Source organism: Meles meles, chromosome 4 (assembly GCF_922984935.1).
Source record: "Meles meles chromosome 4, mMelMel3.1 paternal haplotype, whole genome shotgun sequence".
Taxonomy (NCBI): Eukaryota; Metazoa; Chordata; class Mammalia; order Carnivora; family Mustelidae; genus Meles; species Meles meles.
In genome coordinates this window covers 163,352,116-163,375,477 of record NC_060069.1, presented here as the reverse complement: position 1 = coordinate 163,375,477, position 23,362 = coordinate 163,352,116, and the positions used below count along the sequence as shown (strand labels likewise).

At 66.3% G+C, this 23,362-nt stretch overlaps 1 protein-coding gene across 2 annotated transcripts in view; it reads right to left on the bottom strand.

The window, feature by feature from the left end:
* The window catches only part of SLX9 (SLX9 ribosome biogenesis factor), a 30,031-nt gene extending 8,581 nt beyond the window's left edge, over positions 1–21,450 (bottom strand). The window contains exons 1-3 of one of the 2 annotated variants that reach the window (XM_046001754.1): positions 21,267–21,450; positions 19,679–19,787; positions 2,959–3,027 (exon numbers count right to left, since the gene is read on the bottom strand). In XM_046001754.1, coding sequence (XP_045857710.1) covers positions 2,959–3,027; positions 19,679–19,787; positions 21,267–21,404 — 316 coding nt within the window. In that variant the 5' untranslated portion in view covers positions 21,405–21,450. The remainder of the gene's footprint in view (positions 1–2,958; positions 3,028–19,678; positions 19,788–21,266) is intronic. The other variant, XM_046001753.1, reaches the window with a different exon arrangement.
* Between the last annotated feature and the right edge of the window lie 1,912 nt (positions 21,451–23,362).

Sequence of the window (23,362 nt, the reverse complement as noted above, 5' to 3'; positions counted from 1 at the left end):
CGCGCACGGGAACGGGCACGCCCCCAGGGACAGCGAGCCACAGCCAGTCCCACACACGCTCCCCGAGACAGCCCAGAAGCCCAGCCAACCGAGCGACGGGGGGGTCAGAGACGCAGGACGGCATCTTGAGGACTCGAGATCAGGCGAAGTTTTCCCACACGAGACACACACACGAAACGACCGCGTTAAATAAAGATAAACCCGACGCCACAGACTTAAGCTTCTGTCCGTCCTGCACACACCGCCAGCGAGCGAGCGCCCGTCACGGTGCGGGAGAACGTCGGCAAGAGCGCTGGACGCGGGGCCGCCAGCATTGCTGGACGCGGCAACGGAGGCAAGGGGCCCCACGGACCCACACCCGGCCAGGACGCCCACGCCGCGCCCGGTGCTGGCCAAGCCGCTGCCCTGAGGAGCCGCCGTCCCCACTCTGCAGGCAGCCGGCACGCTGGGGCGCTGTGGCTGGGACAGCAGGAACATCTGACCCTACCAGACGTCCAGCCGCGGCTTGTAAAACCGAACACACCTGCCTGTGGCCTGGCGTCCCGTGCCCAACTAGTCCTCGCGGAGAAACGGCAACACGTTCCACAGGAGACTGGAACAGACGCTCGCGGCCGCCGTCCTCCCAGCAGCGAGGAGGAGCGAAGAGCAGGCGTCTGGCAACAGGAAAGCGGCCGCACACGGTGCGCCCAGGTAAACCCTCTCGGCGAGACAGGGGCCCCGGCCACAGCCCTACGTGGCGGCGCGGAACCTCCAACTGTCCCGTGGAGCCAAGAAACGGGCGCGCACACCAAGCACACTCCACGAGGCCCACCTGCAGGCCGTCTGCCGCAGTCACATCCCAACCACGGACTCAGAGAGGCGGTGGTGGTCACGGCCCGGGCCAGGACCAGCGGGGACTAGTGGGGGGCGCAGGGGGCTTCTGGGGGCTGGTGCTCTGCCTCTCTCGGGGACTGCTGGCACCTGCATGTGCGGCAGCCCTCGGAGGCCGGCCTTTCCCCAGAGTGAAGAGAACCACCAGCAGACGCTGAACTGCAGCAGAGTCGCTCGGGACAAAGTGTCCTGACGTCTGCCACTCACGCAGCAACGTGTGGAGGGGACCCGGGTGGTGGACAGGCAGGCAGGAATGGACAGAGAACAGATGCAGTAAAGAACAGTGTCCGGGGCGCCTGGGTGACTCAGTGGGTTAAAGCCGCTGCCTTCGGCTCAGGTCATGATCTCAGGGTCCTGCGATTGAGCCCCGCATCGGGCTCTCTGTTCGGCGGGGAGCCTGCTTCTCCCCACCTCTCTCTACCTGCCTCTCTGCCTACTTGTGATCTGTCTGCCAAATAAATAAATCTTAAAAAAAAAGAAGAAAGAAAGAAAAAGAACAGTGTCCACGTCCATGCAGGTCGTGGGAATCAGTATGTTCGCTGTCAGGTTCTCCCTGCTTTTCTGCGTGAAATGTCGCATGATCGGAAATCAGGTACGCCCCAGCCGGGCGGCTCACGCAGCCCTCCGCTCCTAGACAAAACTGTAAAAACAATGAGCCAAGTAACTCAGACCTGAAGAAAACAAGAACAGGGTATTAAGAAAGACCCAGAAACTAATGATTTAGGGCCAGAAAGCAGAACCGACGCGCACACACGATGCCGAAGCCCCAGAACGGGAGACAGAGCAGCTCAGGGAGGCTTGCAAGTGAGGGGACAGGCGGGGGACCGACGACGACCGGCCGGGAGCCCTCTGCCAGCGGGGTGGACATCCGATCGGAGCAGATGCCTTCCTGGGAACTCCGAGCGGCCACGTCTGGCTCAAGGAGAGCCAACGAAAGACCCAGCAGCACGGAGAGAGTTTTAAGTGTCACGGCACACGGGAGCGCAGACACGCACAGGCCCGGCAGCCAGTCCGTCTGCCCCCCGAGTCCAGCTGACACGGTACGTTCCGCACAACCCCACACAGGGACTGTGGGGAAGAAAAAGCACGAGTGAGTTACTCCTGTGAGAAATACCCAGAAATGGACAAAACAGAAACTAACTGTGGAAGAAGTTGACAAATTTCTCCGTAACATTAAAAACACACGTTTGCGGGGCGCCTGGGGGGCTCAGTGGGTTAAAGCCTCTGCCTTCGGCTCGGGTCATGGTCCCAGGGTCCTGGGATCGAGCCCCACATCAGGCTCTTGCTCCGCAAGCAACCTGTTTCCTCCTCTCTCTCTCTGCCTGCCTCTCTGCCTACTTGTGATCTCTCTGTCAGACAAATAAATAAAATCTTAAAAAAAAAAAAAAATACGTTTTCTTAAAACCTTCAAGGAGGGGCCCCTGGGTGGCTCAGTGGGTTGAGCCTCTGCCTTGGGCTCAGGTCATGATCTCAGGGTCCTGGGCCCCGCATCGGGCTCTCTGCTCAGCAGGGAGCCTGCTTCCTCCTCTCTCTCTGCCTGCCTCTCTGCCTACGTGTGATCTCTGTCAAATAAAGAAATAAAATCTTTTTATAAGAAAAACCTTCAGGGAAAAAATTAATTTTAACCACGAGAAAACAAACTGGATGTAACAATTTAAAAAGTGAAGAGAACTGAGAAATAACATAAACAAATGAAAATAAAAGTGAGCAGAATCACACTAAAATGGGAATAAGAAAAAAACTGCAAAGCAGGCCTCGTAGGAAAATCCTCAGCAAACCATCAGAGCGCACTCAGCAGCATGAAACTCGCTCTGGAGGGACACCTGGCGTGGCGCGCGTCTGCCGGAGGCCGGGACCAAGCTCCTGTAGATGGGCCGGGGAAGAGAGGAGCAGGGCCGCACCACGGTTCCGCCGGGAGACCCTCGCGATGACGAGCCAGCCCCGCACACGCAGAGCCCAGAGCCACGGTGCTTGGGGAGGAGGGCTCAGGGCATTGCTCCAGGCCATAAGCCACCTGCACAGGGACGGGGCCGTGGGGACGGGGGCCGTGGGGACGGGGACGGGGACGGGGGCGGGACCCGCACTTACTCTGCAGCCACCTCTCACGCCGCAGCTTCAGCTTCTCCTTCTTGGGTAAAACCGCCCTGGCCTCCGCACCTGAGGACAGAGAACACACGGGGGTGAGCGGGGCGCTCCGTGCCCACAGCGGGGAGCCGGCGCTGTGCACGGCGGCCCAGGGTCAGGCAGGGTCCCTGACCCCGGGAGGACCCCGGGCAGGCAGCCCAGAGACCCCACACAACTCAGGAGAAGCATGCACTCTCCGCTTGGGAGAAGCCTGGGGGCACCGAGGAGAAGCCCAAGCCCCTGAGCCTTGCACCCTGCAGCGGAGGCTCACAGTGCCCCCCCCCCCCCCGCGTAATTCCGCCCCGTTTGCACAGGCGCTGCCCAAAGCCAAGGGTCTCGGTTGAGTCCGGTCGAAGCAAGAGACGGTCCCAGATCTTGTCACTGATTCCACCAAGACAGTAAGAAAAACCCACTTCTCCTCACACGGTGCCTTCTGCAGGGGGCCGGCTGTCCACCCTTGCCTGCCAGCACGGGAACATGTCCCCAGCGTGTCCCTGGCCTCGCCAGTCCAGGGTCACAGGGTGAAGAGTGCGCCACACGCCCTCTGCTCTGCCCCAGCACACCTCTGTCACCAGAACACAGGCCACGGGCGGACACTCCCACCACCTCCCTGCCCCCCCAGCTCAGTGGGCGGCGGCCTCCCCACCCCCATCGGCCCACCCTCCACCCCATGTATGCCTGGCACCCCCATTTCAGGGACTAAGCTGTGTCCCCCTAATGCACACGCTCATGTCCTGACCTCCAGGCCCTCGGAATGCAACGGTGTCAAGACAGTCTTTACTGAGGGCACCAGGGTGGCCGATCCGAGGTGAGTGGGCTCCTCATAGGAAAAGAGATCACAGACGTGCACAGGGACGACGACACGAGCACGTGGGGACAACGGCCATGTGTGTGCCCACAAGAGAGGCCTCGGGAGGACCCAAGCCAGCCCACATGCTGATCTCAGATGCCCAGTCCCCAGACCGGGAGGGCTACTGTGTGGAGTCTGTTCCGGCCACCCGGATGGACCCCCACATCCACCTGCTCAGGAATAAGGCAAAGCCCTGTGCTTCCACCATATCAGCCAGAAAGCCGACCTGCGTGGCCCTGCCCGCCCAGTCCCCACGCGGACTGAGGAGTTACTGGGCGCTGGCACGGAGTCACCCATCGCCCCCAAGGAAAGGGGCGCCCGTAACGCTCGTTCACGAACTACCTGAAGAAACCTGCTGACCTTTAGGAGCACTGGGCACCTGTCAGCGACCCTACGAATCAGCCCTGTGTCAGAGGGGGCCAAAACCCTGGGGTCCCGGGAATGGCTAGGGACCGGCGCAGGAAAGGAGCGTGCGAGTGAGCCTAGCAGGCCTCCGCGGCACAGTGGCCCCGGCCGGGCCCTCGGAAACTGCAGCAGCTGCCCTGGGACCACACTGCTGGAGGGAAACGGACACAGGATGCAGAGCAAAGCCTGAGCCGCGCGGGCACAGGTGAGAGGTGCAGAGAGCCTCTCAGAAGCCCCCTGGGCCCTGCTGCAGGACACGGGGCTCTCCCCTCAGCAGCCGGCCAGGACGGGGGTGAGACGGGGGAGCCCCTGCCCCCAGCAGGCACATGGAGGGGGCAGCACCTGACGTCCCTGACCCGAAGCGGACTCCCAGCTGGACGAAGCCGGTCTGCGTCAGCAGAAGCCATCTAGAGCCCCGAGGACGCTCGGGCAGGGCCTGCGGGGGCCTCAGACCGCACTGGGCCTCCCCTTCTCCAGGCCCCTCCCTCTCCAAGGGCAGGACGTCAGGATGAGCCTGGAACTACACACCGGGCAGTGGGACCCCCACAAATGGAGGGACCTCTCACGAGGTACTGAGCCTGTGCACTCGAGGGTGAGCTGGTGGCACAGAGAGCAGGGCCGCTTCGGGCCTGATCCATACCGTCATGACACGACCCCGAGAGCCCAGCGCTGAGCCTCTGGGATCCTTCCAGCCGCGGGAAGAGAGGCTGCTCACATCGCCAGAGCGGCCACGGGCGAGACACACAGGCGTGCCGGGGCTCTGTGCACCAGAGCCAGGCCCGACCTGGGTGGGGCAGGGAGCAAAGCGCGGCTGCCGGGCTCCGGGAGCGCAGAGACGGAGTGGTCTGGCTGCCGTGTGCCCCACACCGGGGCCGCGGCACGTGGGAACACAGGCTGGGAGGGCGCGGGGCCAGGAGCCACTGGACGCTGCAGAGCGTGTCTGCCTCCCGTGCGCTCTCAACACAGTGCGGTCCCAGGCCGGCTCCACTTCCTTGGCCTTAACGGGGCCTGAGCGCAGGGCACGTGCCACCCAGGGCACAGGCTACGAGTCACGCGCGTCTCTGCTGTAGCTCATACTTCGGCCGCTCTTCTGGCTCACGGCATATCTGTGACAAGAGAGCGGACAGGGCCGTCAAAGAAAGGGGGTACGTCTGCTGAACTAGACTCTCCAGCTCAGAACCCGGGGCCCCCTGGAGGATTTACCCCCTTCTCCAAGAGTACGACCCTGCACGCTGTGGCCTTGCGCTGGAATTTCCAGACTCGCGGGAGCTGACCTACTTTCCTCCTCGCAGCCCTGACACCCCCAGACCCCTGCCGAGAGCGGAGGCACTGTGTGACTTTCCAGTCACCCTCAGCGGCTCAGAACAGGGCGGGTGCGACAGGGTGGACGGAAGGGGCTACAAGGCGCAGGCCCCAGGCACCGCTGCTCCCAAGATGCCCCGACCCCGCTGTGCTGTCCAGCCCCACGTGCGGGCCTGCTGCGGGCCACGGAGGGCATCTCAGCAGCCCCGTGCAGGCGTCAGAGGCCGCTGGGGGTGGGGGGGAACGTCCACATGTCCTAGTGCCCTGTCAAGCCACAGACGGGTGATGACGGTGCCCGCCATGGGGTCAGAGGGCACCTGACTGGGTGCAATCCTGGGCACTGGAGGCCAGTGTTGGGAACAGAGCTGACGCACACATCCAGTGGGCGAACGCGGGTGGGGGGGGGGGGCTCCCACGGAAGCCTCTGTCCGCGGGACGTGTAAACGGCTCACTCTCACACGACCACAGAAGACCGAGACCCCCAGCTGCACGGCCTCTGGCTGACGCACAGGCCACACGCACGGTCCGGGGCGCCTGTGCCTCGAACACACCCCAGGGGCCTCAGCGCAGCAGCCTGTCCCCACGGCACCAGGGAAATAGGAACCAAACATGCCCTCACTCTAAGACGGCCGAGCACCTGCAGAGGGAGGCCCCTAGGCCCCCCAGGGCATCTAGAGGGTTCCAAAAGCCCAAGCCCCCAAGGACTAGGCAACGCCCTAGCTCTGCACGGAAGGTACAGCCCTGGAATAACACAGACCAGAGGGCAGGAGGGGAGTGGTGGCCGGTGGGCCGGGTGGACAGACCCTACAGACAAGCCACGGCAGCACAGGCTTCAGAGATGGGGCATCTGGGGGGCGTTCGGATGGTCTGGGCGGCCAGAGCCCGAGGCTGAGCGGGGTCAGACGGCTGCCCGGGTGCGCCTCACTGTCCCTGACCGGTGTCAGAGCCGGAGCGGAGGCAGCCCCGGAAGAAAGAGAAACACAGATCCCGGCGGGGAGAGGCCCCCATGGCAGCCTTCTTCCGGGAGGCAGTCACACACATGCAAGAGAGGGAGACCACGAAGAGCCCCCGAGCGCCTCCAGCTGCGTCCACTCCGACCCGGTGGCTTACAGCACACCTCCGCCTCCCTCGTGCCCTCCGCCCGAGGCCCCGCCGGTGCCTGCTCACCAGAGTGCCCCTAGGCGCCGGAGCCAACAGCTATGAAAGGGGACCCGCCCTCGGCACCGGCACCAGGGGAACCGGCTGAGATGATCAGGAGACGCTCAGGGGGACACGGCGGACGTCTCTGTAGGCCTAGCACCAAACCCCCGCAGAGCCCCACATCGGGTCCCCCTGGGCTCAGCCCCAGACAAGCCACCCTCATGACTCCAAGCGAGGACACCTGTCCCTGGCGGATGGGAATCCCCCCAGAGCTGCCTGACTGTGGCTTCTGCACAGCAGCGGGGCCGTGTCACAGGGGCCGGCTCCCGGGGACACAAGCTCACATCCTACCTAGGTCACCCCCCCCCCCCCCGCCCCCGTTCTGCTCCGGCTCAGTGACTCCCGCCCCGCCCTGCAGGCTGCCCTCCTGTGGTCACAGGGGTTAGAGGCTGCCGGTCCCACAAGCCCTGTCCCTCCTGACGCCCAGCAGGCTGCTGGGCCACGTCACAAAGGGAGACATGGAGGTCCAGGAACTGCCCAGAACCCGGCAAAGGGAGCGCAACGGGCACCTCCCGCCCCGGGGCCCACAGAGGCGCGTGTGCCGTCAGTGTGGGCGGTCCCAGGTCTCACACTTATGACAGAGGACGTGCACCACATCTCCAGCCGCCGCCTCAGCGCAGCAAGCTGTGCGTGACCCACGAGAGCAGAAACCCCAGCCCCAGAGAAACGGGGTTGGGCGAGATGACGCCGGCCTCTGCGGTCCCAGGCTGGAGGCCTGAAGTTCCGCACGCAAACGTGGGTCCCAGTCTCTCCTCCAGAACCCCCAGGGTCAACACTACAGCCTCGCCACTCGGGGGAAGAGGAACAAGAGGTGTCCAGCAGCCTTCTTGACAAGTGACAAGCTGCGTTCTCGGGGCCGGTCACCCCCCCATGAGCGACCACCCGACCTCAGGGCCGGGGCCAGGAATGCCAGCCCGGGCATCCATGGGACCCAGCGAGCAGCGTGCCCTCACCGCCAGGGCCAGAACCACTCTCCGGACCTAAAGTCAACACTCGAAACAATCAACCCGCTGACCGTGCCGAGCGGAAGGACGGCCTCCCGCCCTCGCTGTGCCCCGAGCCGCCCTCGCTGTGCCCCGAGCCGCCCTCCAGGCCCCGCAGCCCCAGGGCCGTGGCCTCGGCTACAGACCAAAAGGGCTCTGGGCATCCCAGGGACAAAGGGCGGGCACAAACTCGGGCAGAGGCTGCTCGGAAGAGAAAAGCCGACAGTAAGATGCGGCTGGAGCCCTGGGTCTTTGGCGGCGTAGACGCGACGGTCTGCTGGTCCGTGTGAGCGGCGCGCCACTCCGGCACCACATGCTGGCGAGGCCCCGGTGCAGAGGCAGTACCGCCCGGCGGGGAGCCCACGTCGGCCGGCCCAGCACTGCGCGGCGCCCCGTGGCCCGCCCCACCGGCGGTCAGCTGCGGGGACGTGACATGGTAGCGCATCATCCCAGGATGGACGTCCTAATGAAACCGGAAGCCGAATCAATAGGTAAACGACACAAGAACCCGTTCTCCTTCCCATCAACACAGATCCGGCACGGGGTCCGGAGCAGCTGCAGGAGCGGGCATGACCGAGGCCTCGCGCACACCTCCCCACCTCGGTGCAGGCTGCCGAAGACTGATGGGGAGGGAGCGCGACTCCCTCCTGTCCCTCTGTGCATCAAAAGAAGGTCCGAGTGCATGAAATACAGAAACCACAGCACCACGAAGGAGCCATAAAGAGCACAAAGAGTCACAAAGCACAAAGAAAAGGTCCATCTGACGACACACGAGGCCTGTGGTGAAAAAGCTCTGACCCAACGGGGCCACCTGCCGACAACAGGACAGGCTGCATCCTTCCTATGTAAAAAGCTCTTCTGAAAAACAGGAGAGACGAATAAAGGAAGAGGAAAGGTGCAGAAGCGGGCTGCTTGCAGAAAACCACAGCTCACGGAACTTCAAAGGATGCTCATTTTACAGACTGGCCCCGCTGTTCGCCTTGGACATTAGCAGGAACCTAAGCGTGCGTCCGCCAGCTCAGACCAGAGGCAGACTCCCACACGCAGGGCAGGGGCTCCCACGGGCAGCGCCTTCAGAAGGGGACTAGGCAGCGCCTACTGACCTCCGTTGCTCTACGGGCTTCTTGCTTTCAGGCCCCAGTCAGAGGCACGCACTAATACCCCGGGCCACAGGTGGGGACTTGGGATGCAAACCCGGGGCCGAAGGGGCCGTCCAGCTCCCAAAATCACCCGCGGGTTTTCTAAATGTCTGCACGTGGTCTCAGCAGCTGCCCGGCTCCACTTCCGTCTGCAGAGGGGTTAACCAGCACGCACAGTGGCCGGCAGACCCGACACGCCCCGCAGCCCAGGTCCCATCAGACGACAAACCCCGACAGCCGAGCAGAGAAGCGGGCACGCCACGTGCTGCTGGGCCCCATGCCCACGCTGGAGGACGCGGGGGGCTGGGGCCAGCCACACGTGCAGACGGCAGAAACAGAGAGGCCTGCAGCGGGGACAGCCACGCCAGAGTCCCCGCACAGTGTCTGCGCTTGTGCGTGTCACGCTAACCGGAGGGCCGTGGCGGGACACCAGCGTGAGGAAGGGCACGGGCGGGTGAGCACCGGGGGCTCTGCAGGAGGGAGAGGACGGCCGGCGGCGGGAGGTGCAGCCAAATCCGTGGAGGCCCGCGCTCCCCACCGCGGTCGGAGACGGGACGCCACCTACCAGCGACGGTGCAGCTAGATTCTGTTTTCTTCATTTTCCGTTTAATTACCCAGGCTGCACTGTGCAAGCAGGTGGCCTTGTAGAATTCTTTCTAAAAAGCAAAGATATAAAAACTGGGGACAAATTTCCCTAATCAGAGACAATGTCCGGGAAGGAGAGTGACAAGATTATTCGCCAAACAGGCCACACCAACGTATTCTCAAAAACACACCCACCAAGTTTCACTGTTGAAACACCCTTCTTGTTGGTGAAAGACCTCTCCCACGACGAACTCCCAGATGCCCCCAACTGTTGCGTACGTCAAAAAAGAGAGACTCAAAACCCTTAGGACCAACTTCTACCATAAAGACACATGGTGACGTGGCCGTCGGTGGTTTCGTTTCTGCAGTCGCAGAGCTGTCCTCCTTCAGAGATGGCCCTGCCGGCCAAAGTTCTGACGGGAGGGAACGAGGGCAGCACCCATGGGCAGAGGGCAGGGGCTCCTGGGGGGCGCGGGCCAACCTGCGGTGTCCCCTCAGGGCAGACTGTCCTGCCAGCGCCTGGGCCCCCAACCCCAGCACAACACGAGTAACCCGTCTGCTCCTCCCACGAACCCTTGTCCCACCTCTGCCAACCTGGCCCATATCGCCATCGCCTTCTGCGGACCACTGTCAGGGGAGACCAGGTGGGGGACCCTCCGCACGACCAGGCACCAGAGGGCCAGCGAGCAGCACAGCTGGGCTCCTAGGACGGAGGCAGACGGCCCATCCCCACGGGCTCCTTCCTCTCGGGGAAGGATGCCTGCAGGGGAGCTGCCACCTGAGATGTTGAAGCCCAGCTCGGCCTCCCTCTGGCAGGGGCAGGGGGCCTCAACATCTGCCAGGGAGAAAGGGGACAGTGGGAGAGGTGCCCCAAGGACACCCCAAGCAGCACCCGCGCTCACCATGCTCTGGGGCGTCCCCTCCTCGCCTCCTCTCCCCAATCTACGACGATCCCACAGCGGGGTCAGGCCAGGCCCGGCTGCAGGCTCCCTGCCAGAGGCTCCCCACAGCCCCTCCCCGAACGTGGCGAGCACCCAAGCCTGCAGAGCGGACGGGGAAAGCATAGACACGCTGGTGAACGCAGGACACTCAGGCTCAGCGGTCACAGCACGTTCGCCGGACAGTACCTCTCTGAGCGGTAGGGACGTGAGGACCCTTCGTGCCCAGGAGACCAGGAGGCCCAACCTCATGCATCCCAGCTCAGCATCTTGAGGTGGGCTTTGGAAAACCCACAGCGCGCAGGTGCTCACAGGGGACGGCCGCCAGACCCACGGGCCCCAAGCACCGAGGGGGCCGGGCAGTCCCCGCTCAGCCACGGACACTTGAGAGACAGCAGACGGCCCGGAGGGGTGCTTCTGCCAGGCCCCACGAACAGCGGACGCGGCCTCTCGCCGCCAAGCGCAGAGCGCCGGATGAGAAAGAGCCACGTGCTCAATGGCAGCTCCCCAGCCCGTCTTCACCAGCACGCGACACCAATCACGACCGAGTGACGCCCCCCCAACGGCCAGACAGCCCCACATGCCCCAACGGGTCCAAAGACCGCGGCCGCTGGACAGCCCCTCGGTTCAGGAGTGGCGGGAGCGGGGACGAGGCTCTCAGGCAGTATCCCGTGACAGAGGAGCCCCGAGGACCCGCCGGTGACCACAGCCGACTCTGCCGACGGAGGAGCTCCAGGAGCCGAGGCAGGGCACCGTCCCGACACTGGGCCGCCCCCTCTCCGCATGGCCAGGCCGGCCTCCCGTGCCGCGTGTGGAGGAGCCGGCGGAGGCGGTGCGCAAACCGGGCAGGGGGCGAGCAGGGCGACTCCGAGGGATGCGCCGCAGACGGGGCCGGCGGCTGCCCCAGCCGGCCACAGGCGGAGGGGCCCGTCTGCTCGGAGAGCGGGAGACCGGCTCGGCCAAGCAGCTGCTGGCCGCATCCGGAAACGGGGCAAGCGGCACCTGCTCTGACCGGTCAGTGTGTGGGCACAGGGGGGTCGCACACACAAAACCCCACACAGGGACACAGGGACACAGGGACACAGGGAGCGCGCTCTCTGGGTGGAGGAGACTGTCTTTTCCAGAACGCACATGAGCTTCTCCCATTAGGAAGCGTCACCTTTCACAAAAGCGGTTTCAGAAGGAGGCCAGGCCCTGACTTCCGCTTCCCTGGCGGCTCCCCTGGCGGCTCCTGGCTGGGGATCAGGGCATCTGCTCACGCGGCAGCTCAGCTTCGCGGACCGGGGACTCAAGGGGCACAGGGCGAAGGGGCTTCCTCCACAGCCTGGCCCCTCCCACCCCCCCATGCCAGAGCGAGCCCCGATCTGCCTTCCCGCCCAACCCTCCACTCTCCGCACCTCCTGGGCATGGAAAGTCCCGGCAGCGAGACACCGGCCCCCAAAGGGCCGCATGTTCTCCCCCCCCCCCCAACACGCGTCAGCCACTCCTACGACGGTCAAATCCAACAGCCTCCTCCAGTCCCACGAACGCTCCGCCCGCCATGCTGCCGGGGAGGGGGCCGCCATGACGCGCTCCAGGACGGAGCAGGGTCCTCATGAGCCTCCCTGTCACTGCGTGGGCCACGCCCTGCAAGCCGAGCTCTGCGAGGATGACCTCACGGGCCCCCCAGCAGCCCTCTTGCCAGTGAGGGAGCCAATCACAGGTAGAAAACGGTGGGCAGGACGTGCCCGAGCAGGCTGGCTCCCCCGACTGCCCGCCGAGGCGGCGGCCCTGCACGTGGCTGCCGAGAGCACCAAGACCCGGCACAGGCCGCCGGGAAGCCGCCCCACGCGCGCCCCACCCCAGCGTCTCCACCCTAGGGAAGGCCTCTCACCGCTGCCTGAGGAGAGCTCGGCCTCCAGGGTCCGCAAAGACACGACCAGAACAGCCGATACCGCGCGTGTCCTCATACCAGCCACTGCCCACTGCCACAGGAGGCGGCTCGGGCGCACGTCGGGGTGGGACGGACGCCCAGAGCCTCCGAGGAGCACAGACAAACACGAGCACCGCCAGGGCTGGAGCCTGATCCAGACTGGGACCTCAGCCAACAGGCACACCAAGGCCCCGCAGGGTGGCACCCCCATGGCCTGACTGTAGAGTGGGGTACGGTCCTCCCAGTCCCAATCCTGGTCCTCTTTCCCACTGCCGGGCGGGACCTTGACTACCAGGCTCACCCCGATGGTCCCCTTTGCTTCCCTGAAGGTAGACACAGATAGACACTGACTCCAGAGGCTACACTGAGCCAAGCCAGGGACCCCTGATGGGAGGAAGGGGGGCCCCTTGCTCAAAGACGCTGTGACCATCAATGAGGCCCTGGACCTGGTGAGCGCGGTCATGTGTGGGGCCTACACCCTGCTGCGGCTCACTGACTCTGGGAGCCCGGGTGTGCCAAGCACGTCCCATCTCTCCCCCACCCGCTATGTGCGCTGTGTAGCGCCGCTGGCATTTGGGTCATGAGAGCTGGGCAACAGTGTGGGGACAGGGCTTGGGCTGGGGCTCTCTGAGAGGGGCACCCGTGAGATGGCCTGGAACCGGGCAGGGAGGTGCCGGCTGGAGGGCCGCCCCAGCCACCTGCAGGGTACACAGAGGAGCTGGCCGGGCCCTGCCCGCTGCACGCCCTGCAGGCCTACAGGCGTGGGTGTCCTGCAGACACTCAGCACCCCACATCTACCCTGCTTTGGCCCAGGAAAGACACCTCCTGAGGCCACCAGGCCTCCTCCAGCGTGGATCTCAGCCCCCACCCCACGCTCAGGGCTGCCGGGATGGGCACAGAGGCTCCGGCCGCTCAGCCTAACGCAGGCACAGCCCCGCCCCCGCATCAAAGCACGGGAACTCCACGGGTGGAGGCCAGCTGCGGCCACTCCAGGGTGCCGGGACACCGCCGTGCCCCCAGCCCCACGCCTCAACCCTCTCGGCACAGACGGCGCATGCACGGCCTCATACGGCCGGGCCACAGCGCCCGCGGGCATCAGCCAGGTCCCCCGACGCTTCACATCCCACAAGGAGCCCGTCTACAGGCTGGAAGAAGGTCCTGGAAGTGAAGCGGCCTTGGTTCATCCCAAAGTGGGAGGAAGAGGAATTCAAGCACAGGCCCAAGGCCTCCCACGTTCCTCCTCCCAAGCACTGGTGACAGGGAGCGGGACGCAGGCCCCAGGCCCCACAGCGTCTCCAAGCCATCCGAGCAAGGCCCTTCCAGGCTGCCTCCTTGACCCTGCCCTTCCGGGCTTCCTGTTGTTGCAAAGAACGGGCTGGAGGCAGACCAAGTCTCGGGCAGCCCGATGGCGGGCCCCTTCCTGAGCCAGCAGTGTGTGACCGCAGGCCGGGTGCCGTCAGCATTCCAGCTCCGCGGCCCCGTGGCGGCCCGCAGGCCCAGGGCAGGAGAGCCTGCCTCTTCGTCCTCTGCGTGGACAGGCACACGGACCTTTGGGCCCCTCGAGTCACGGTGCCTCTGGAGGCAGTGGGTGCCCCTCCCTGGGGCTGGGCAGAGGCGCTCCCGCCCCACAGGTCACGGGAGACGTGGCCACCGCCCACAGGCGGGCGCCACACACAGCAAGGAAACAGGACGGCCCTCTGGCTCACGGACCCAGCAAACACCGGGAACCCCCCCGCAACGGTCTTCAGGAGGGCCACAAGGCCACGGGGGAGTCAGACACCCCCTCGGCCAAAGTAGTCCCTGCGCGGCCACCAGCAAGGCCCCAGCCTGGCCCAGAGCCATCCCCGCTCCCTGCTCATTCCACACGGCGGGCGGCCTGAGGTGAGGAATGAAAACCTTCCCGGTGGGTCGTCTCGCCCCTACCTCACAGCTGGACAGAAAGCTGTGCAAGTCTCTGAAGGGGGAGCGCGTTACAGAATCCCGGAAGACGACCGCCAGGAAGCCCTGGGAGTCCGTGCACAGGAGCCCCGTGTCCCTAAGGCAGCCCCGGCCTCCCCAGATCCAGGCTGGCCTCGCGGCACATGGGCTCTGCCGCCCTCTGCTGAACAGACCGCGCCCCTGCACCTGCTCCAGCCTGAAGCCAAGTCACAGGCCTCAGTCCCACCCGCCCGGAGGCTGGCCTGGTCCGCTCACCACTGCCACCGCCCGACCCTCTCCGCCACAGCCCAGAGGGCCCCAGAGCACGTCCCGGCAGCCCCCACACCGCCCAGCGTCCTGGCCTTCAAGTGGGCTGACCATGTGCTCTTGTGCTCTTCGGGGACGGGGACACTCCCCCCGCCCTCCACTCCCATCCCCAACCCGGCCTGCCCTCGCGCGCCTGCTCCCTTGGGCTTGGGTCTGGGGGCCAGCACTGCCCACCCCAGGCCACACGCCTGAGTCCTGACCCAACACTCTGCGTGCTTACATGAAGCAGCCGGGGCCTGTAATCTGCAACCTTCCAGCACAGACTACACAGGACAGAGAACCGGCAGAGCGGTGTCCCGTGCGGGGAGGGACGCAGGAGCCAGACGCCCCGTCCCCCGGACCAGCCGCGGGCCCTCACAGACCGACATGGAGGAGCTTCGAAGCCATGTCACACACAGGTCCAGGAGCCCACAGAGCTGGACCCCCGGGCAACGCCGGGTTCTGCTACTGGGGGGATGGGGTGCCATCCGCAGCAGGAACCGGGGTGACCTCTGGCTCTGCACCACAGCCTCCCGCCCCTGGGGATGGGAGATGAAGCCACAGCAGCACAGGAGCCCCAGAGCCCACGGCACAGAGTCCAGGGGGCCCTCCGGGGGGAGCTCAGCATCCCTGCCGGCAATCACAAGGCGGCCCACGGAGGCAGGACCCGGCTCGCAGGCCGGCAGGGCTCGCGAAGACGCTACGTCCAGACTCAGGGGAGATGCCAGCAGCAAAGCGCCCACACGGTCGGAGGCCACCTGGGTGTGAGCACAAGTCCACACCGGGGCAGGGAGCTGCACGCGTGCACGCGGCGGGGACGAACGCGGGGACACACGGTGGGCCAGCCTCCCCCTCCCCCCACCCGCCGCACAGGGACCACGGCCACCGCATGGCTCCCGCAGCGGCCAGGCAGGCAGCACTTCTGCTGGTGACTCAGCCCAGGGCAAGGACTCCGGAAGGACCGTGTCTGCGCTGACCCAGGCCGGCGGGCACCCAGGCCCTCACGGTCCAGCACGTGACTGAGCTGCCGCCGAGTGCTCAGATGCCCCCTTCCACAGGACCCGCGCCTGCCTCAGGCCACCAGCCCCGGCGCAAGCCTGGGGATCCACAAAGCGCGTCGTCTCCTGGGGGACGCAGGGCGCCGGTCAGTCGGGAGACAGGCCAAGACAAAGAGCCGCCGGCAGGGAGGGCAGCACGGCGTCGGGGGGAGGCAGGGAGGGCAGCACGGCGTCGGGGAAGGCCGAAAGCCGCCACCTGAGCCATCTGGACGCGACAGGCCGGCAGGGAAGGGGCCGCGGTGACGGCAGCCCCAGCCAGGCGCGACAAGAATCAAGCGCCCTGTCCAGCCTACCTGCACCGAACCAGGCAGGACGTGGAAGGCAGACACCACGGCCGCCTCCGTCCTACAGACGCACAGACCCAGCACCCTGCTGGAGGCCACCGGCGCGTGAGGCTCCTGAGCACACGCCCCTGACCAGCAGCAGCTCGGCCCCAGGCGACCTGCCCACTACAGGGTCCCCAGGACCCGGGCTCTACCTGAGGCCCTCTCGGCTCTGCCGACTGCAAAGACCGCAGAGCTCCCAACACAGCCCAAGCGCTGAGCTCCAACCCCAGAGCCCAGGCCCTCTCCCTCTGCTTTTGCTGCTTAGTTTCTGTGGATGACGACTTGTGACATCCTAAAGTTACACCCTCCTGGCTGGGGAGAGGCCACCCCCACTCCAGACTAGCCAATGCCCAGTCTTCCGTCTCCTAACCTCCCCCCTCACGGGCACTTCCGCCCACGACGTCCTCTGTGCTGTGCCCCCGGCTCGAAGACCCGAAAGCGGAGCACACGTTTCTCCCGAGCTCCTCCTGCCTCTTCCTGGGACCCCATCTGCCTGCCCTCCCCATAAAGACACCCAAGCGCCTTCCCTGCGGTGTTCAGGCTCACTCCACCCGGACGGGCACTGTTCTCTTCCCTGGGAAGTAACGTGGCGCCCTTCTGGGTGTCCATGCTTTCCGCGTGGTCTGGCATTTTCTACCGAGCCCTCAGACTCAAGGCAAGAAGTAACTGAGTTCTTCTCCAGGAGCACAGACACGTGCGCAAGGCCCCAGCCCTGCGGGCGGACCCGCTGACGTGCTAAGGGGCCGCGGCTCCGAGGGCTCCCGCAGGACCCCAGCGGCTGCTAAGACCCCGTCAGGTCAGGAAGGACATGCTCATGCAGAGCGGAGAACCGAGAGGACTGGGCTGGGGTCTACGGTCTTCGAGAGGATCCAGGAGAAGACGGGAGAGGCTCCTGTGTCCCTACAGCTGCCAAACAGGACCCGCAGGCTCCTGGCCAGTTCCCTGACTGGAGACCACTGGAGGGCGGCGGCAGCAAGGTCTGGCAGGTCCGGATGGGGTCCCCGTGATGCTGGTGGGCACGCAGCCTCGGCGGCTCTCGCTGCTCAGGGGAGGAGAGACATGGAGAGAGAGGCGGCCGTGCCCTGCGGGGACCCCAGAGAGAGGTGCTGCGGTCACTCTCACTCCCGGGTGGGGCTCATCCCTCCGAGCTCCGCAAAGGGAGGGTCCAGCGCCCAGACCAGCACTTCACCTCCCCCGTATCATCCATGAGGGGGACACAGTATGCCAGTCCCTCGCAGGCACAGCAGCGCTGCCTGGCCAGCACGGCGAGTGGCGCCCCAGACCCTCCCAGGCAGGTCTCGTGGCATGCTTGCCCGGCAGATGCCACACTCAGATGACCCCTAAGTTCAACGGGTGCCCCGAATGCCAGCAGTTGCCATCGTGGACCGGCAGCGGCCGAGGTAGGCCCAGTCTCTGTCCCATAGCTCCCGCTGCTGCTCGGGGACTCCACAGTACGGACGGCTTCTCCTGCCCTGTGCCCCGGGTCCTCGCCTGAAGCGAGCCCCTCGCAGAGACCCCACTACAGGCAGGCCGGAGGCGGGCGCAGGACTGGGGGCCCCGGAGCGCCCCGCCGACCCCACCGTCTCAGGTCAGGGGGAGCCCAGATGCGCGCCCGCGGACACGGCTGCTGCTGACCGTGGATCGTCAGCGGCCACGGGAGAAAGAGCCACACACGAGCTGCCTGCACCGCACCCCGGGGCGGAGCGGACAGGTGCCCAGGGCGCATCGCCGCGGCAACAGGTCTGGCTGGACTCAGCCGCTCCGCTCCGGGCTGAGTGCCCCTTGCCACCTCGGGCCGCTCGGCTCCAGCTGTCAGCCACAGACGGGACGGTGAAGGGCACACAGGAGGTGCCAGCCTGCGCCCAGTGGTGCCCATCTCCCGCCCGCTGCCCGCCCACTCCGTGGAGGGCCCAGCCTGCGCAGACCGGACCGGGGCCGGACCAGTACAACCAAGCCCGCCCCACGGGCGGGAGGCAAACAGCCACACAGCCACCACGGAGGCAGGCAGAGCAGGGGAGAGGGCACACGGTGGCACAGGGTGCGGTGGGGGGACGTGGGAAAACCGCGTCCGTCTGCTCTCTGAAGGCGCAGTCTATGCGGTGACTTAGAAACCCGGAAGAGCGACCCTGAATGCAGAGCTCTCACCCGAGACCGAGCGAAAGGGGAGAAGCCGTCCACGCGGACAGACAAGAAGAGGACGGCGAGCGCACTGGTTGACGAAGAGGCCTGAGTGCCCGTGGCCCCCGGGTCCCTGCGGAAGCACGGGGGCTCACACCGGGACAGGACGCATCCCGAGCTACAACTCGCTGTGCGTCGGGCGTCCTCCAAGACAGCTGGGGTCCTGTGAGGGACGAACCCGCCACGTGGGCCGCCACAAGGAGTCCCGCAGCTGCAGGCAGACGGGGAAGGCAGCCCTCCCAGAGCTCCCCTTCCTGACTGAAAGCAGAAAATCCTGAAAATGACGGCCAGGGGTCCCTGTCCCGGGATGTCTTCTGGCTGCACCTGTACCAACGACCCTTCCTCCGCTAAGTCCTCCTGGATTTACCCTCTCGTCTGTGCCCTGAAGCCTACAGGATCAGCCTCCACGCTACGATGCCAGAGAAGCTGCAGTTCCGAGGGCCCCATGGAGTCACCTTTCGCCGAGGCTCCCCCAAGACGATACCCTGTCTTCCTCTCGTCTGTCTTCTGTTGGTTTACTCAGCAAGCCCCTGGCCGAGAACCCAGGGCGGTTCCCCTACAGGCTTCAATGTACTGAGAGGCGCCAGGAGATCGGGATGGCCCATCTCCCCGTGAAACGGTAAAAACCACATGGCACGGTGTGCGTAACCCAGGCTAAGGGCTTGACACAAGCCACAGCGGCGAAACTGCAGCTCACAAGCCCTGAGAAAGGCGTACAAGCAGCAGATGGAACCCTGGAAGCCACGCGATTACCCAACAAGAGAAGAGTTCCGAAACGCGCACGTCAAATGGACGGAGTACCGTGGGGCCACGGAGACCAGCGCTGACCGCGGCACGACACAAAGACTTGCAGCTCTCAAGACCGAAGGCAGAGCAGGGCCCCAGCAAGGTAAAAAGATGGGCCGATCCCAGCGGAGCAGGATCCCGGGTCGCGCAGACAGCCCTGCCCTACATGGGCTCACACGCCGCCAGCGCCCCACCGCCCCACTGTGCCTGTGCAGCTCCCTCCTCCAGGTGGCAGCCGCGGCAGCGTGCCCTGCCCAGGCCAGAGCCCACCGCGCCCAAGGGCTGTGACCAGCAGCAGCCCGTCGGAAAACCATCCAGCAAAGTCCCACAAGGGGGAAGCACGCCGGGGAGAATGACCTGCCCCGCATCGGAAAACAAGGAATGAAAATGTCGGGCAGGAGCTGGGACAGGACGGGTGTCCTCGAGCGCACCGATGTCTACAGAGACATTTTCAGGAGATCCCGATGACGTGAGCTCCGTGTGCTTATCTGATGGTAAAGAACAACTACTCGTTGATTTACGTGTTAAACGCTTGTACTTTAACAGCCCTGCAAACGTAGGTTAAAAGAATTTACGAGTAAAACAGTTTGCTTCCAAATAATCCAGCGTGTGTCGGAAGACAGTGATGCGTTCACCGGGTATCTTCACACTGTTCTTTCTACTTTGGTTCACCTTAAAATGCCTCCATTCTGAAAACACGCCCAGGTTAGCTGATCTTGCCCTGGCCCAGACGTGAGCGTCTCAGATGTGGCCTGGGACCAGAGCTCTGAACACCCAGGCCTCAGCCCCGCACTCTCACCTCTCCTGATGGAAGCAACACTCCTCGCGTCCGGGTCCAGCTTCTGCACCAAGGCACTGGGGTCTATCTTCGTCCCGGCGAAAATATCGGTGCCCACGAAAGCCCATTCCTAAGAGGGAAAGAGACCCTAGGATTTCTCCATGGCTCCAGGGTACACGCAAGGCTGGTCACGCAGCAGGGAGAGCCCCCAGTGGGGTCTCCCAATGGGCCAGGCCAGGCCAGCTCCTCCATGGAGAGCCTGGGGGAGGGAGCCCTCGCCCCCAGAGCTGAGCTCAGCTTGACGGAGACACAGCGGGAGGGGGTGACAGCAGGCTCCCTGGGCCCCTAAGGCCGCACTCCCTCCCACCAGCCTCTGATGGGCTTTGCTCCTGCTGTGGGTCCATCCCAGCCCGCACCCTGGTGGGTACTGACTGTGAACGGAAAGGTCGACGCTGAGCAGCACGTGACAGGACCAGCCTTCCCCCGGGCCTGCACCACCTTCTTCCCAGCGCACTCTCCCGTTTCGTGACCACGTCCTGCCCGGCCGTCTGTCCCCAGGCCTGCTGCCCAGCCACGTTCCGCCCACAGGGAGACTCCAAAACCCTCCCAGTCCCTCCCACGCACTGTGCTGAGCCAGAGCCCACCTCCCAGGGCCGGGAGCCGGGGGGCGGCGTCGACCCCCAGGGAAGTCACAGACCAAGACAGGCCGCGTGCCAAGGGGCAGGAGCTCAGTCCACAGGAGACGTCAGAAAACTCACAGGGGCCGAGCGGGGCCTGGGAGGCAGCGGGCGGGACGGAGCAGGAAGGCGCGGAGCTGCGCCCCCACCGCAGGGGAGGGCCGGCCTGCTGACCCGGGTGGCCCGGGCCCTGCGCACAGCCGAGACTCCCTTTTCCCCGCGTGGCCGTTGGGACACTGTCCGCTCACGGCTTCAGACTTCCCGGACATCCGTGGCAGGCACGGGCGCTGCTCGGCCCGGTGCGCTTCGGGTCTGCCGAGGGACGGGAAGCCGCGTGTCCCCGCGGAGCACACCGCAGGCCCCGGGCCGCTGTCCTCTCCCGCGGCTGCGAGGCTCCCCAGGGCTTCTCCGGCCTCCTCTTCCACATTCCAGACCTCCGTCCCCAGCCTCCGGGCGACGACTCAGCCTTCGGGCTCGCGGCGTCGGGCTCCCTGCGGGCGGCGGCGGACGCGGGGCTGCTTCCCTCCCGCCTGGCTGCCGTGCGGGACCGCGGGGCTCCGCCGGCCTGGGTTCGTCCCCTCGCTGTGTCTCCGGCGGGCAGGTGGGCAGGACAGAGGGGCAGAGCGCGCGACCACCGCCCCCCAACCGTCTGCCGACGCCCCGCGCGCCCCCAGCTGCCGCCGCGGAGGCCGAGAGCCGCCCCCTCCCGGTCATCGCCGCTGCGCCCCGCGGGCTGCTGTCGCGGTGCCCGACCGCCCTGCCGGCCGCGGGGACCCGCGCGCTGACCCCGACGCCCCGGCGCGCGACCTCCGGCCGGTCCCGCGAGCGCCCCGAGGGCCGGGCCGTGGGCAGGACCGCGCTGGCCGGACGCCGGCCCCGACCCCGACCCCGCGCGGCCCCACGCCCCGGGCGCCCACCGCGCCGCCACTCACCTTCGCGCCGACCCCGCCGGCCGCCGCCTGCGCAGGGGCCGCCTCCGGGGCGGAGGGCGCGGGGCCGCACGGAGCCTGCCCCGCGGGCCTCACCGCCGCCTGGTGCACGCGGGCCCGCAGCCGCCGCACCTTCCCCATGCTGCCGCCTACCCCGCCGGCCGCCGGAAGCCGGTGCCGCGCGCCGCCCGCCGGCCGGAAGCGGGTCCTCCGCGCGGGCGGCCCGGCCGGAAACAGGAGCCGGGCGGCTGGGATCCGCGCTCCTCCCGCGCAGGCGCGCGGACGGGGGCGGGGCTAGGGCGCGCGGCCCCGCCCCGCCGCCTCCGGCCCCGCCCCACGGCCGCGGCGGTCCTGCGCTCTGCGGCCGCGATGGAAGAGCTGCGCCGCGGACCGAGCCTGCCGGAAGGGCACCGGTGTGTCCGCCCCACGGCCTCGTGCCTTCCAGAAACGCCCCGGCGAGAGCAGGAATCCGAGGACGGGGCCGTGCGGGCCTGTGTGCGCTGACAAGCGGAGTCCGGCCTGCGGCCCCGCACACCACGGGGCGCCCCAACGAGCCGTGGTCCACCGGCGCGTCTGCTTCCGTCCGGCCCGACCGGACGGTCTCGGCGTCCCACTCGGTCCTCCGAGCGGGTCCTGGAGACCGGCGCCGCCCGCCCCTCCCCCCACCCCGCCCCGAGCCCCCGCCCCGCGCCGCAGGTCGCAGGCGGCGGCCCCGGTTTGCTCTCGTGCTCGGGGCTCCCGGGCGTGCGGCCCCGACGGCTGCAGCCTGGGTGACTCCCATGCCCAGGGACCCCGTCGTGCCGCTGGGGACACGAGGCTGACGAGTCCCGGACAAAGCACAGCACAGAAAGGGCCGCGCTGGGGGCCACACGGACCCAGACTCACCGGGCCACCAGCCGCGCCGGGTCCCCACAGTGGCAGCAGCACCCACGGCTCAGCCGCCGCCCGGCCGGAAGCCCACGGACACGGCTGTTTGGGAAGGGAGAGCCAGCTGCAGGCCGGCCGGGGCGCGGCTGGGAGGGACACGGAGGTGCCCCAACAGGACACTGGACAGAGGACCGCATCGGCGGCTTGATTCAGGCCACGGTGCTGGGGTCTGTGACGGACTCAAGGCCACGTAAGGGGCTGGAATTGGTGTCCGTTTATATACTCAAGACTTTACGGAGCATACGACGTGCTGGAGAAGGCAGGACTGTGGCAAGTGAGCACGTCCTGCTTGGGGGGAGAGCAGGTCCCTTCAGGGTGTCTTCGGCCAGGCTGTGCAGGAGCCCGCGGGTCCGGTTCCAGAACGGCCAACAGGGAACCAGGCGGTGCGCAGGTGCAGAAGGGGACACCAGGCCTGATCATACAGGGTGACTTCACAGCATGGACCTGGGCTGAAGCCACAGAGAAATGTCCCAGGAAGAAACCCCAGAAGACCCTCTCAGGCTTGACATCCCCGTGCCGTGACAGCTGCCAGCGTGGGCCTCTGCTCAGCATCTGCCAGCCCGGGTCGGTGGAAAGGAGACCGGCTTCCCCTGGAGAGGACGTCCTGCGAGGCCGTGAGCCGCGCCGTGGGCACTCATCACTCGGGCAGCCCCGGGCGGGGACACCTTCAGTTTTAGGGCCTGCGTTTTGCCTCTGCTGTGCAGTGCAAGTTTTCTCCACACAGAGAAAGTCGTGTCGGACAAAATGGATCAGCTAGGAGTTTTCGAAAGTCCTGGGGCCTCCTCTCTCCATCTGTCCATGGTCCCCCTGGCTGACCGCCTCCTGTCCACGCTTCCCACGCCGACCCTGCTGTCCTCACATTTCCGTCTGCGGCCGCACCTCCCCATCTCCACCCGAAAATGTAGAGAAAATCTTGCAACAGAATCCTCCCTGTCCTCCACTCCCCACCCCGCCCCGCCCCGCCCTGCTCTCTGTCCGAGAGGCCCCGTGCTGTCCCCTCCGCCCTTACAGGCGCTCCGCGGGGACAGGGATTCTTGGCTTTTCTTCTGACTCATTGTTCTGTCGCCTGAGGGCGCTCCCGGCCCGCTCTGCACGCACCCTGGGCTTCTGGGGGGTCGTGGGGCTGCTGGAGAATCCGCTTCCCCAGGGCCTGGAGCCCCTTCGGCCTCGGC